Below are 14,974 nucleotides of genomic sequence, written 5' to 3'. Positions count from 1 at the left end.
TTCTCAAACACATCAGATACATTCTCATTTGAAAGACATTTACTCTAGTTGCTCTGGAACACTCTTCTCCCTGATGTCCACTTGGCTAACTCTCTTATAAAAAGATCACCTTCTCCATGAGACCTACTCTGACCTCCTTTTATATACTGTAATCTGTACCATCACTTCCCAGCACTCCCTAGCCCACTTAATTTGCTTTACTTTCAGTTTTTCCACATCATTTACAACATCTAGCTTATTATATTTTTCATTTATATATTATGTTTATTGTTTTTTGTGTATCTTCTCCCATTAGAACATAAGCTTCTCAAAATCAGAAATCTTTGCTTCGTTCCCTGATGACCCCCAAGAGCCTTGATCAGCCCCATCTAGGATAAGCCCTCCATGTAGTCAGTTAAATGTTTGTTGAATTAATGTTGAACGAATGAAAGATTACTCTTATTATTGTGTGAATGCTTAATTTCAGTGGGGCAAGTATTAGGTTACTGCAATGGTCCATGTGAGAGACACTGATAGTCTGCTCCACAGTGGTAGTAGTACTGATGAAAGGAAGTGACATGTTCAAAATGTAGTTTGGACATATTTATAATGATACATTGAATGAGGGGTGGGAGAAGGGAGAAGGGAAAGAATCAAGAATAATCCTTAGATTTCCTGGATGAGCAACTGGGTGGTTAATTACATTATAGAATGGTTAAGTGGTGGGGGAAGGAAAACAAAATAGGGAGTGGGTTAGGAGTCCATATTGAATGGTAAGTTCGAGATGCCTATGGGCCATCTAACAGGTAATTTCAAGCAAGTGGTTAGATAAAAGAGTGAAAATTAAAGTTCTTGCTATGTTCAGAAATTTTGGAATTATCAATATAAGAATAGGATTTAAATCTACAGGAATGGACAGATGAGAGAGTAGGCATATTTTAAGCATCTCTTGAAGAGGATCTTACTCTGGTCCTTGGTAAAGGAAACTAAGAAGAAGCAGTTAGTGAAGCAAAAGCAGAAGGAAATAGTGTGGTGAGAGCCAAGAGACAAAAATATTTCAAGAAGCTGTCAAGTGTTCATTGCCTTTGGAAACACAGACATGATGAATGGCATCACTCATAGATGCAATCTCAGTGAAACGGTGAGGGTGGAAGCAAAGCATGTTCCAGTATACCACTATGCTTCCTTGTCATTTTATTATAGCAAGAAGTAAAATTCCTATAATCTTTCAATCAAATAAGGTCAACCCAGTTACAAACTTAACCACTCAAAGCTAAAAAATATAAGAAGTGGTAGATAAGTAGTGTAGATTCGAAGTTGCCTTTTGAATCTAGAGAGTTGGGTTGGATATATTGGGCTAATGGTAGCACCAAGCGGTACCACTGTTGCATCACAGAATGTAAGAAGTGGAAGAAATATTGAAGGAACATCCCAGAGGGAGAAAATGCATGGCATGCAAATCTATTCTCATCAATCACAGCACTTATTCCTCATGAGCTGGGGTAGTCCCAGAGGCCCGTGGGACTCCAAGCAGCCCTTACCAGTTGATCACACTTGGCATGGGAATTGAACCAATTTGCCATCCTTATCCCAAATCCAATCCAATTCCCATCTCTTTGCCTAATCTCGTTTACTTCACCTCTACAAGACCACAAGCAGTCATTAGGCTTCTGCTTCAATAGGGATAGGAAACTTCTATCCTTTTTGAAGCTGAGCTAAAAGCTGCTCCCACTACTCTCCACTCCTTAGAAGTTAGTAGGACTCCAAGAACCACCATAACCTTTTTTAACCCAAATGTCAACCTCTCAGATTTCTGAAGACAGCTATTATGTTTTCCCAGAATTTTCTCCTCTCCCAGAAAAATAACTTTAGCATCTTTATAAAAGGATCTAATATTTCGTAGTTTCTAGTCCCATACCACCTTCCTTATTCACTTTACCAGAACTCCCACTTACCTGAAAACATATACACCTCCACTATTATGCTTTACATACTCAGACTGAACTAGAAAACTGAAATACTGATACTAAACAACAAACAGAGAAAAGCATCTATATCTAACTTATATGTAATCCCAGCTACCAGATGCTAGAAGTTTTCCCCCAAGGAAAGCAGGGGAGTAAGAACAAGTCTAAAGGGCCCCATGGGGATAAAGGGAGATCATGCAAAGCAGGAATACGTTCCAGCTGTTGGAACTTCAGCAGTCTAACTACTGAGGGGAACAGATGATACATTCCAGGACATTTTTCCCTTGGGCCATGTGAATTTTAGGATTGAAGAATCTAGCAGAATAAAAATAGGTTCTGAATAAAACTACAGCATATTGAAGATGAATAAATTTGTCTCTAATAGCCTAATAAAACAGGCTGCATTATCTTTTAGCCAGTTTTTACACAAAGGAAATGCTATTATCAGCCCCCTTTAAGCATTTGAAAGGAAAAACTTTTACTTGATTTTTCAAGCTTCATATGAATTAGCTTATTAGAGCAAGATGGAGAATTAATCAAAACAAAAGCATTGTATTTTACTTCCAAATAGATTTTAAACATCTTAAGGACAATGACCATTTTTCCCCTGTATTTCATCCAGTGATTGGACTATGAAGGATATTCAAATTGTGTGCTTATTAACATAAAAATAATTAATGAATAAGTGAAAACATTTTATAAGCATAGGAAATGTCTCAAAATTTTGGTTAGTCTTCAGTGCCTTTATTACTGGATCTGCAGAAATAACCAAAAATTTCAAATTGTTCTTTGATATTTGACCTCTCTTGTGTATTCCACTGATAACCACAAGCGGCTTATACAAATCCTATTGAAAAGTATTGAGGCCTTCCATTTGCACAAGACAAGAGGAAGATCTTATTTCTTAATCTTATTTTCTCTTCTTTGGCTCTCCTGTCTTTGCTAGTAACTTTTTATGATCATCCGCAGTTTCTCTTAAATAGTATTCTGTTACTAAGAAACTTCAACTACAGCCATCTCTTTGTAAGACATCATGAATATTTTAGTTAGTCTGGGTTGAGAGCCTCACAGCCTTGCTTTTTCCCTTTTTCTTTATTCAGTGCTTGACCCCATTGTTTCAGTTTCCAGTAAGTCTTGTCACTTCCAGTAATAAGAAAGAATGGAGTCACACTGCCTTAGATCCTATATCTCATGAGGAATAGGTCTGCTGGCTATACATAAAACTTTTAAATTCATGAGGCTTCTTGAATAAGAAGTTGTCAAAATAACATTGGCAATAGTAGAATAATTTGGAAAGCTAAATTAAGATACTTCCGAAGGGTGAGTTTAGAGAAGCTTGGCTTTAATCTTTCTGAGATAAATACTTATCTTAGGATAAAGATAAAATGAAATTCTTAGGATAAAACCAGTTTCAAACTATGGATAAGAAACCAGGGGATGATTTGTTATAGTCTTAAGGACACAGGGATATGGAGTAAAGGATGCTATTATTTTTGGAGTAAATAAAGTTTGAACTTTACTTACATGTATTTCTATATCCTCCTAAACTTTGGCCAGAAGATTCTCCTCGTAAAAGCATCTGTGGTATTATGTTCTTTCATGCTGCAAAGACAGAAATACTTTTTAAGTTGCATATTTCTTCAATCTTATGTCACTCACTCCAGTTTTATTAGTATTTTTTCATGATAATCCTCATAATGCTATATATGTGTACATGTGGTTAAACATGTATATATACACATGTCCATTTGCACGCATCCTTATAAGATGTGAGCTTCTATTCTTGATTCTTTTTTTTTTTAAGGTTTTATTTATTTGACAGAGAGAGACACAGTGAGAGAGGGAACACAAGCAGGGGGAGTGGGAGAGGGAGAAGCAGGCTTCCCACCAAGCAGGGAGCCCGATGCGGGGCTCTATCCCAGGATCCTAGGATCATGACCCAAGCCGAAGGCAGATGCTTAACGACTGAGCCACCCAGTGCCCCTCTATTCTTGATTCTTTATTAACCAAAGAGGTTCATACATCTTCTTTAAAAGTAAGCCAAAGAGAACCATAACTTTTTAATGCTGCAAAATTCCCCAGAGATCATATAGTTCAACATCTTCATTTTACAGATAAAGTAACTGAGGCCCAGAGGTTAAATGACTAGGCAACAATTATAGAGTGCAATTTAAATGGACCTGCAGGCCTCAAAACAGCTCATTCATTGGCCTGCAATGATCCTAGTCCTCTCCTACCTGGTCTAAAATTCCCATCAGCTTTACAATGCCTGGCACTTAAAGTATTTATATCAATTAATCAACTGGGATTAGATAAATGGAATCATTGTTCTTTTATGAACAGTGTTAAAACTGAGGCTGGAATGAAGCAAAATTATGAACTAAGCACGATTTATCTCTGATATCCCTTTTGGCCTCTTTTCCTCTGCTCTGGCTTTTTTCTTTTACAACCTCAGAGGACTCTAGCTTCTGAAGTCTGCTCCCAGCACCATTCCTACTGGGGTTTTTAATTCCTAGCAGTAACCCAGATCTTCCTACATTACCTCACTGACTAGGCAAACTTATGTGACATGTCTTCTATTAATCTATGTTAACAAGGCCCTGTTGTAGTAGAATACAATCTAGAGGCCACTACCATTTTCCCAATCCTTCAAATAATCTATAATTTGCTAGCATTTCAAATACTGAGTCATAATATAAGGCTCCCCATATCTACTAGCTTTAAAATATTGACCCCAATGGAGTAATTCTAGAAGAGCAATGAGTCGTAGGTAGGTATGCCCCTCCCCCAAACTCAATCCCTCAACAGTGTACCACCGTAATTCTCCTAGTCATTACCTTTGTTTCACAACTGCTCCTAGATGTCTCCCACCAGAGCCTATCAATACCCTTTGTTCCTTGACATTCTCCTGTGTCAATTGCAAGGATTCAAGTAAAGAGAATTTTATTTTTTTTTAAGATTTATTTATTTATTTTAGAGAAAGACTATGAGCATATGAGCAGGGGAGGGGCAGAGGGAGAGGGAGAGGAAGAGAATCTCCAACAGACCCTGGCTGATTGCGGAGCCCAATATGGTACTCAATCCCATGACCCTGAAATCATGACTGAGCTGAAACCAAGAGTCAGACGCTCAATCAACCAAGCCACCCAGGTACCCCAAGTAAAAAGCATTTTAGTTATTCATCCAAAAAATGTTTGTGAACTTTTTCTCTGGCTAATCTAATGGTCTCTATTTTAGGGTACCAATATGTCAATTCACCCTTTCCAGTATTAAATTTGTTTTTGTTTTTTTTTAAGATCAGCTGAAGTTTCTTGATCTTAATAATGTAGTTAATCATTCTCACCTAGTAACATTGAAAAGAACAATTACAATAGAACATTTATTGAACACTCCCTATGTGTCAGCCAAACAAACACATTACATGCTTTGTCTCATGTAATCATTTCATCACTTTGACCTATATGCTATTAACATCTCTTGTTTTGTTGATGTAGAAACTGCTAGATGTGTGATCTTGGGAAAATTACCTACACCTTTCTGGATTTCTCTAAAATGGGAATAATGTTAATCTCATTGAGGATTCAATAAAATAATCCATAATCCACACGTTTGTGCCTGACTTACAGTAAGTGCTCCCTAAATGTTAGCATTCATTGAGTGACTGGTCCCAGGTCATAAAGCTAGTAAGTGGTGAAGCATGTGATTAAAGCCAGGCAGTCAGCCTCCAGAGATACACTCTACTGTTTCTAAAATGATATGCATAAAGCATTTCTAAATAATGGTTATTATCAAACATGAAAAGCCTAGATTCCAAAGCATGAAAATAGCTATCTCCTTACAGTTTGCTTTTCCCAAATAAACTTTAAGTTTGAATCCTGAAATTTTTAGTTTTAGTTTTACTATCTCCTTTAACAAATTTAAAATTCTGCAGCAGCAAGTCTTTTTTTTATATTATGTTATGTTAATCACCATACATTACATCATTAGTTTTTGATGTAGTGTTCCATGATTCATTGTTTTCGTATAACACCCAGTGCTCCACGCAGTATGTGCCCTCCTTAATACCCATCACCAGGTTAACCCATCCCCCCACCGCCCTCCCCTCTAGAACCCTCAGTTTGTTTCTCAGAGTCCATAGTCTCTCATGGTTCATCTCCCCCTCCGATTTCCCCCCCTTCATTTTTCCCTTCCTGTTATCTTCCTTTTTTTTTTAACATATAATGTATTATTTGTTTCAGAAGTACCAACAGTCTTATTCATTATAAATGCTGACACATAAATGTTGTCAACGAAAAAACTTAAGTTCAAGACAAAACTAACAAAGGTATGAACTTGTAGCAAGGAAACCCATCTTTTGTTTCAACAGAGTTTCAGAAGTTTTAGTAAGGAGACTAAGTTTTATATGGGAAATACTGAGACAATCTCTGATTGTGGCAAGTGTTCTATAAAGGTGGGGATTTTGGAAGTAGAGGAGACTTTTTAATTGGTCTTCAGATAAACTGACAGTCCTTGGCTGACTATAAAAAAGGCTAGCAGAAGTTTAGGGACATTTCAAAAAGAGGAAGGAAGAATCCATTGCCTCTGTTTGGGGCAGAGGATCATCAGTAGCTCGGCATTTCCTGGAACAAGTGGGGTTGATGGTGGCTGTTATGGCAAGTCATTTCTCAATATCCCTAAGTGATCTTCATCAGAACCCTGTAAGGAAGGTGGGACAGCCATTCTATTCCCTCTATGGCCAGGAAAGAAATAGTAACTGATGAATTAAGGTTTTCCAAGACCACACAACTAATAAAGTGAAGCACCTGGACTAGAATCTAGATTTTCTCATCCCCTGTTCATTGTTCTTTCCACCATGTCATGTTGATTCCATACCTTTTTTGCCAATTTAGACATGTTTTGATTGAAACCAAAACTCCTTTATTTAATGTGGATTCAAAACATATTTTTGCCATGAACTTGAGAAATGATTTGGAAATCATTTTATTCTCACCAGCCATTAGAAGGGATTTTACTTTCAGAAGATGAAAGCCCATGTAGTGCTATTTAAAAATTTCTCCTGTTGGGGTGCCTGAGTGACTCAGTCATTCAGCGCCTGCCTTTGGCTCAGGTCATGATCCCAGGGTCCTGGGATCAAGCCCTGCATCAGGCTCCCCACTCTGCGGGAAGCCTGCTTCTCCCTCTCACACTCCCTCTGCTTGTGTTCCCTCTTTCACTGTGTCTCTCTCTGTCAAATAAATAAAATCTTTAAATAAAAATAGTTTCTCCTGTTGACTTCTAGAATAAAAATTTGCTAATCTGATCTTTTGCCCCCTTCTTAAATATCTCTTAAAACCATGTAAAAACTATTCAAGCACTATCTATTTGTACATAAATGTATTTCATTTATAAGAGGTATTTTTCTTATTTTAGCCTTCCTAAGGCTTATTTTCTACTTTTTATTTCCTCTTTGACAGCTAAAGCAACTGAGTTAGAAGAATCTTTCTTGTAACTGGTGAAGTGGTCAGTTAAACACATAAGGACTTTTTTCCTCTACATACGATTTCCTCTCCATTTTTGTAAAGTCTAGCCTCAAGCAGTTTTGCCTTGCTCAAAAATAGCATGAACACAGTAGCGAGACCTAAGTAGAGTGAGGTCATTTAGGTGCCTGAGCAACAGAGCAGGCACCAGGAGACTTGCATAATGGTTTTAATGAATATCTTTAAAATACAGTTACAGAGTTCATATTTTAAAACCTTTTGTAACTGTCAAACAATTAGCCACTGTAGAAGAAAATGCAAGCTGGGACCACCACAATCTCCATTATTTCATCCTCTTTCTCTCCCCTACCTCCACCCCCTCACCAGCGCGAAGATTATTGATACAGGTAAGTGAATTAAAGTCAGCATTCCCAAGAAAATTATATCCATTTTGATTACTGAAATTAGAAGTAATTACTACAATCCATCTATGGTAATACAAATGCATTTTCTGGAAATTGCAAAGAAATTGCAAAGAAACTATAGATTAAGATTTAAACTAAAAATCTATAGAGGAAGGCTAGTATAACCTCTGAGGGTTGTTTTTGTGTGGGATTTTTTTTTTTTTACTCAATTGCTAATTTTTGAGAAAGGAATTTAGTTTATAATTTGTTATTAGCATGCATTAAGGAAAAGAGATTCCAAACTAGCAAAACTATAAAGGCAAACTAAACCTTTTCTGTGGTTATGTGAATAGTGTGGGGAAGGGAAAAGAGAAGGGATAGACCAATGGGCTACCTGTTCCTGAAGCAGTGCTTCATTGCTGAGAAAAACAAACCAGACACTGAGGCCAAGATATTCCAAAGAGGGAACATGACTGCCAGAAAGTGCTCTCATTTCAAGCTAAAATTTTTGTGGGCTAATGGAAGCAAGTGAAGGATTAGTGAGAAAGATAATGGATTGTACCTTAAACATGTATCTCTATACTTTCTTCCTAAGTTATCATCTTTAAAAGAGGGGTGGCTTAACCTTGTTTAAGTTTGACCACTCAAGAGCAAAGCTTGTTTTTTATATAAAATAAAAATACACAGAAAAATAATTAAGGGGCCCCTGGGTGGCTCAGTTGGTTAAGCATCTGCCTTCGGCTCAGGTCATGATCCTGGGGTCCTGGGATTGAGTCCCGCATCGGGCTCCCTGCTCAGTGGGGCGTCTGATTCTCCCTCTCCTTCTGCCCCCATTTGTGCTCTCATTTGCTCTCTCCATCTCTCTCTCAAATAAATAAATAAAATCTTTTTAAAAAATAACAATCAAACCATAGAGAACACTACCACTTAGAAATCCTAAAGAATGGTCCTAGAACTTAAATCTTTCTTTTTGTAACTAACAGCAGTAGCAGCTATTGTTACCTGGTGGTAGTATATCTTGGTAGCAGAAAAATCTTTTTAAAAAATGGTATTAACTTCTTGAATACAGAATCTAAAAATGAAGACATGAAGTAATGTCTAATGAATTGTCATGACATTTTTTTGGGGGGGCCTGGTTTGAGTGATGATTTGCTCATTTCAGGTCTCCTTTCATTTACTTTTTTTCCCTCAAATTTAGTTAAATCTGAGAGTATCATTGTAATAGCTAGCCTAAACTTTCAAGCATGTTTACTTGGCTTAGGAAAGAATTCTACAAAGTAATCTGAGGGTCAATTTGTAGAACAGTTAATTGGATCATTAAACAACTACCTAATTTGATGACTATAAAAGCTCAATTAACAGAGATGTGAAATGGATGATTTCATAATTTCATCCATATTGCAACTAAACTGAATATACCATGTGGCCCACATATTTATTACTCAATGCTTGGCCATTAAGACAAGCGAGAAAATAATAAATATTGGGCTCATCTGTGAAGACTATAATAGGACATCTTGTACGAGGGCTTCTAGTAGTGACTATATGAATATATATACGATTTATATAATATATATAATATGTAAATATATAAATATATAAAAATATATAAATTTATATATCTAAATATATAAATATAATATATAATATATATAAATATATAATATATAAAATAAATAATACATATAAATATATAAATGCATTTATATAAATTTATAATTATATAAAATATATTTATATTATATATTTTGATTATAGGATTATCTATGATTTGTATAATATAATTCTATATGATTAATATATTAATTATTAATTGATATAATATATATATGATTTAGGATTTTTCTCTTTCTTCTATATTACTTTCCCCATACCATACAACTTCCAGACCACAAGTTAGGACTGAATTGTTTAAGGTCCAAAATTAGGGTTGAATTTCCAGCTGCCCACTAGTTTTTGATTATCCTTTCTAATAGTAAACTCAAGACCAAAGATAAAGAAAACTGCATGCACCTAAGTCCTACTGTGTCAGGAATTTTCATTTATAGCATTGATTGAATCTTTACAACTAGCCAGCATGAAAAGTGCTATTATTCCCACTGTCCAGAAGAGGACTTTCAAGGTCAGGGAAGTTAAGGAATCAGTGAAAAATACACTAGTATTAAGTGACAAAAGTACAAGTCTCCTCCAACCATACCCCTTCTCAAGTGGTTTTAAATTTCACTTGTCAATTAGCAATAATCACGCCTCAGATAATCAAATGGAAATATTTTTTTTCTGATGACATGTGATCATTGTACAAATTAAAATCATACAAAGAAAGTTAAAGGATCACCTCTCTGCCAATTTAGACACACATATACAAACACTCCAAATATGACCATACAGCAATCCTGGCAGCTTCCTCCTTCCCTATGAGGAAGTATTCCTGACTATTCAATTATTCTAATTTTTATGGAGCTGAAGTCAAATATGCTTACTAAGACTGCAGAATAAATAAAAGTTTTCTTCTATGTTAAAAGCTTTTCCAGTACTGTATTTGAAAACAATTCTCATGGCCCAACTTAGAATTTTCTTCTTCAGGCTTACCATGCTGAGCTCCTTCAACTCTCTCTCATGTGATAGGGTCTCCAACTCTATAATTTTCCTAGATAATATCTTGGAATTAACAATATTACAGATATAGATTGATCAGCTGCAGAATAATTAACTCTCTTAATTTGGACACTTGATTTTAAAGCACTTTCTTGAGCATATTACTTTTATGACTGAAATTTAGGTTTGCATTTACTTTCTAGGGCATCTATAGCAAATTTTCTCCTCCTAATGAGTTTACAAACAATTGAAATGCCTAAGTAATTTTGCCAGATTGTCTGCCTTCTATATTTGAACACTTATCTGTCTTAATCTAATTGCATATCCTCCACATTAATTCCTATCATGTTACTATTATTTGCCTATAATCCAAACCTGCCAAAAATTTTTGAATCGGTTCTATCATCCAGTATATTAATTATCCTTCCCAGGTTAGGAATTTCCAACTGAACTCATTCACCTCCTATGTCTTCAGGTCACTAATAAAAATGTCAAGCAGGTTAGAACAAAGGTCACAGCCCTGAAATTTGTCACTCAAAACACCCCTCCGACTTGATATCAATCCATTAATCAACTGCCTTTGTGTACCACACCATGGTGCAATAGACAAAAATCATTCAATGGTATTTTGAATTAGCCCTAAATATCTCCTATACTTCACTTAATGACTGCAGCATAAATTATGATAAAATCACATACTGTTTGTATTCTAGATGACACATGGCCATTTCTTTTTGTTGTTGTTCATAGTTATGCACTTCTTACAGGGTATATTAGAAAAGATATCACTGGTATATTACAAACCTGTGGCCTAATAGATATTTTCTTTTAGAATAAGGCTAAGTTTAAGTTTTAAAAAATGATTTAAGGAAAAATTTTAGGTATATAAAAGTAGAAATGGTGTGTGAATATGGCAAAAAAAATTAAAGTGTTAAGAAAATGACTAAAAATAGGGAAACCCTGAATACAGAAAATACAGAAAACCCTATAGTTTCCAATACATAAATGCATCATCTGATCCACATAAAACTACAATAGAGAGTACAGGAGAGATGTCAAATATATATAGAATGCCTTACAGAATACACAGCCACTATTCTCAGTAAATTAAAAAAAAAAACAACAGGAAAAGAGTTTCACACAGTTTTACTTGTCTTAAGCAAACATTCATAGGTTCCTAGGAATCAACATCTGCTTCTAATACTTTATGAAAGGAGGCAGGTTAAAATATAACAATAGAAATTTACTTTTCAGTATTTTCCCTAAAATGCTCACAAACCATCTGTCTAATAATCTGCTCTACAATTGTGTATGGCCTCAAGCTTCTGAGTCTACAATCCTAGTATACTTTTACACCCACTATGAAAATTGGAATACTGCCTATCTCCAGTCTTTTGACAATTCTACTACCCAAAATTCCTTCAAGATACCTGGCAATAGCTCCTAAATAACAGATGGAATTTTTTTTGCTACTCTAGCATGTATTTCATTTGACCCCAAGGTCTTGAATTAATTTAAACCATCTGCATACTCTCATCAATCAGTCAATAAACATTTTGAACGTTCACTAAGTGCTGAGCAATATGTTTAAAATTGTTTCTCCTGGGAAGCTCAGAGTTTAGCAGGGGAGAAATATATGTAAATAAATACATATTTACTGACAATATGACAAGTACTGCAATAGAAATATGTACAGAGTGTCATGTGGTTACAGAGGAAAAACCATCCAACTTTACATGCTTTAAAAAGGCGGAGGTATGTGAGTTAGGTCTTAAAACTGTCCATGAATTCCCCAGAAAAAGAGCAGCATTTGCACAAAAGGATTAGTAAATCCAATATTGAGGAAACACTGAGAAGTTTGGCAAAGCTGGAACTCGAAAAGCATGAAAGCAATAGACAGATGAGATGAAAGAAAAGCTCAAAACATAGCATGATGGGCTTTATGTACAATGATAAGAAGTTTGGAGTTAGTTCTATAAATTATACAGAACCAAAAAAATGTTTTTAAGCAGGGGAATGACAAGCTTTATTTTTAGAGAAATAATTTGAGGTAGTAAAGAAGTTGTTTTCTTTACTTGATTGGAGAGTGAGGGAAGGAAATGTATGCCAAGCAGCATCAAGAACTTTTTAGGAGGCTGCAGCGATATTGCAGGGAAACAGTAATGAGGGCCTGAATCTAGGTGTTATCCTATTTGAGCCTTCAATTTCTCATCCACATGTTCTTCTACCAATTTAATAATCAGTTTTGGTAGAAGGAAAAAAAAGAGGATTAATTCCACTATTTCTCCATCATCTATTAATGTTAGAATTTTCCCCATGCGAGAACTATCACCTTCTTTTTCTACTTCTCTAAAAATATACAAAAAATTTTAAATAATCAAAAGCCAATTTTTTTAGCACTTTCTATATGCTTCAGATTATTCTAGGCTTTTATCCTTTCTGACATTATTATTGGAGGTTTCTGTTACTCTATTTTAATTTGGTTACATATATGTGGCAAAACTTGCTAGATGCCCAGCGGTATGTATCTATCTCCTTTTAAATTTAGTAATAGAACTCCAAAATTCTAGGTAGAAACAGATATCTAGACTAAAGTTTGCATTTCCCAGCCTTCAATATAGCTAGGTGCGGCCATCTGACTAATTTTGGCCAAGGGAAGTAAGAGCTAGTATGTGCAACTTAAGAGCATCTTTACAGGGTAGAGACATGCCCTTCTTCTCTTCCTCCTTCCTGGTGGTTGGAATAAACATGTGATGGCTGGAACCAGAGAAGTCATAGTAGACCATGAAGTGACCTTGGGAATGGCATCTGTAAGCAAAAGAGCCACACAGAAGCATGGGTCCAAAAGAACCTCATGAAGCGCGAATACTACACCAGTCCTGGATCATCCACCCTCAGACTTTAACAGGAAAGAGAAAGAAATTTCTATCCTGTGTAAGCTATTGTAAATTTAAGTTCCTAGCAGCAAAACCTAATCCTAAGTGAAAAGATACCCATTTGAAATTTTAAATTTTAATCTCTTCCACCTTCTCTTAAAGATCATAAAGTGCAAGTAGAATAATAAGTACAAACACCACTGGCACTCTATCTCTGTATCATCCAATTCTTATGTACCACATAGGTTTATTTGATGCCTCTCTCCTCCCTCACTGGAGTAATCTCAAATTGTAAAGTCAATGTATCATTTGAAGGCCTGTCGTTATTACTGAGATGTCATTTAAGTTCACAGGTCAAGGAAGTCTACTTATCTCTTCTAAAAACTCTTAGAAATTGACATTCTCAGAAAAATAGTTCTAAATGGATTCAAATCCAGCTCTGCTAATTTTCTGTGTGATGTGGGCAAATTACTTAATCTTTCTAAACCACAGTTTCTTCATCTTAAAACTGGGATAGTAGAGGTTGTAAGGATTAAATAAGACAATGTAAAACACTTAGTACAGTGCCTTGTATATTGTAACTGTTCAATAAGGAAGAGCTATCATTACTTAGCATGACAGTGGGCCTGACATTCCCTCATTCTCTTTGTATGGTTTTACAAATTCCAAAATGACATGGTCACTGTAACCCATGGTCTTTCACACCTTCACAACTCCAAGAAATTATCTCTCATTGATCAGATTAAGTTCAAACAAGAGGTTTGAATGACTGCTTCCTTAACTTTTTGAAGGATAAAAATTCAAAAGTATACTACCATTCTTTTCGTATTTTATTTGAACAAGTATGTTATTATGCCATTTCAATATTCTAGTTCTAAACCCCACCCCACCCACCGTGATCTCAAGATAATAATCACATCCTTCCTAATATGTCCATTTCACTTTCTTCATTATTTTTTTTACTATTTTTTATTATGTTAATCACCACACATTATATCATTAGTTTTTGATGTAGTGTTCCACAATTCATGTTTGCATATAACACCCAGTGCTCCATGCAGAACGTGCCCTCTTTAATACCCATCACCAGGCTAACCCACCTCCGCCCTCCCCTCCCCTCTATAACCCTCAGATTGTTTTTCAGAGTCCACAGTCTCTCATGGTCCGTCTCTCCCTCCAATATTCCCCCCTTCATTCTCCCCCTCCTGCTATCTTCTTCTTATTTTTTTTTACAATACAATATATTATTTGTTTCAGAGGTAAAGGTCTGTGATTCAACAGTCTTACACAGTTCACAGTGCTCACCATAGCACATACCCTCCCCAATGTCTATCACCCAGCCATCCCATCCTTCCCACAGCCCCACCACTCCAGCAACACTTAGTTTGTTTCCTGAGATTAAGAACTCCTCATATCAGTGAGGTCATATGATACATGTCTTTCTCTGATTGACTTATTTCACTCAGCATAACACCCTCCAGTTCCATCCACATCGTTGCAAATGGCAAGATCTCGTTCTTTTTGATGGCTGCATAATATTCCATTGTGTATATATACCACATCTTCTTTATCCATTCATCTGTCGATGGACATCTTGGCTCTTTCCACAGTTTGGCTATTGTGGACATTGCTGCTATAAACATCGGGGTGCACGTACCCCTTCGGATCCCTACATTTGTATCTTTGTGGTAAATACC

The 14,974-nt window shown here is 35.9% G+C and overlaps 1 protein-coding gene across 1 annotated transcript in view; it reads right to left on the bottom strand.

The window, feature by feature from the left end:
- Window positions 1-3,525: 3,525 nt before the first annotated feature.
- The window catches only part of CCDC39 (coiled-coil domain 39 molecular ruler complex subunit), a 192,188-nt gene continuing 180,739 nt past the window's right edge, over window positions 3,526-14,974 (bottom strand). Inside the window, exon 21 of the mRNA XM_073896763.1 lies at window positions 3,526-3,548. Coding sequence (XP_073752864.1) covers window positions 3,544-3,548 — 5 coding nt within the window. The 3' untranslated portion in view covers window positions 3,526-3,543. The remainder of the gene's footprint in view (window positions 3,549-14,974) is intronic.

Source organism: Callorhinus ursinus, unplaced genomic scaffold, assembly GCF_003265705.2.
Source record: "Callorhinus ursinus isolate GAN/ISIS: 27379988/994484 unplaced genomic scaffold, GSC_fseal_2.0 scaffold1, whole genome shotgun sequence".
In the NCBI taxonomy this organism is placed as follows: Eukaryota; Metazoa; Chordata; class Mammalia; order Carnivora; family Otariidae; genus Callorhinus; species Callorhinus ursinus.
Note: the sequence above shows the minus strand (reverse complement) of the source record. Positions and strands in the feature narration are given on the sequence as shown.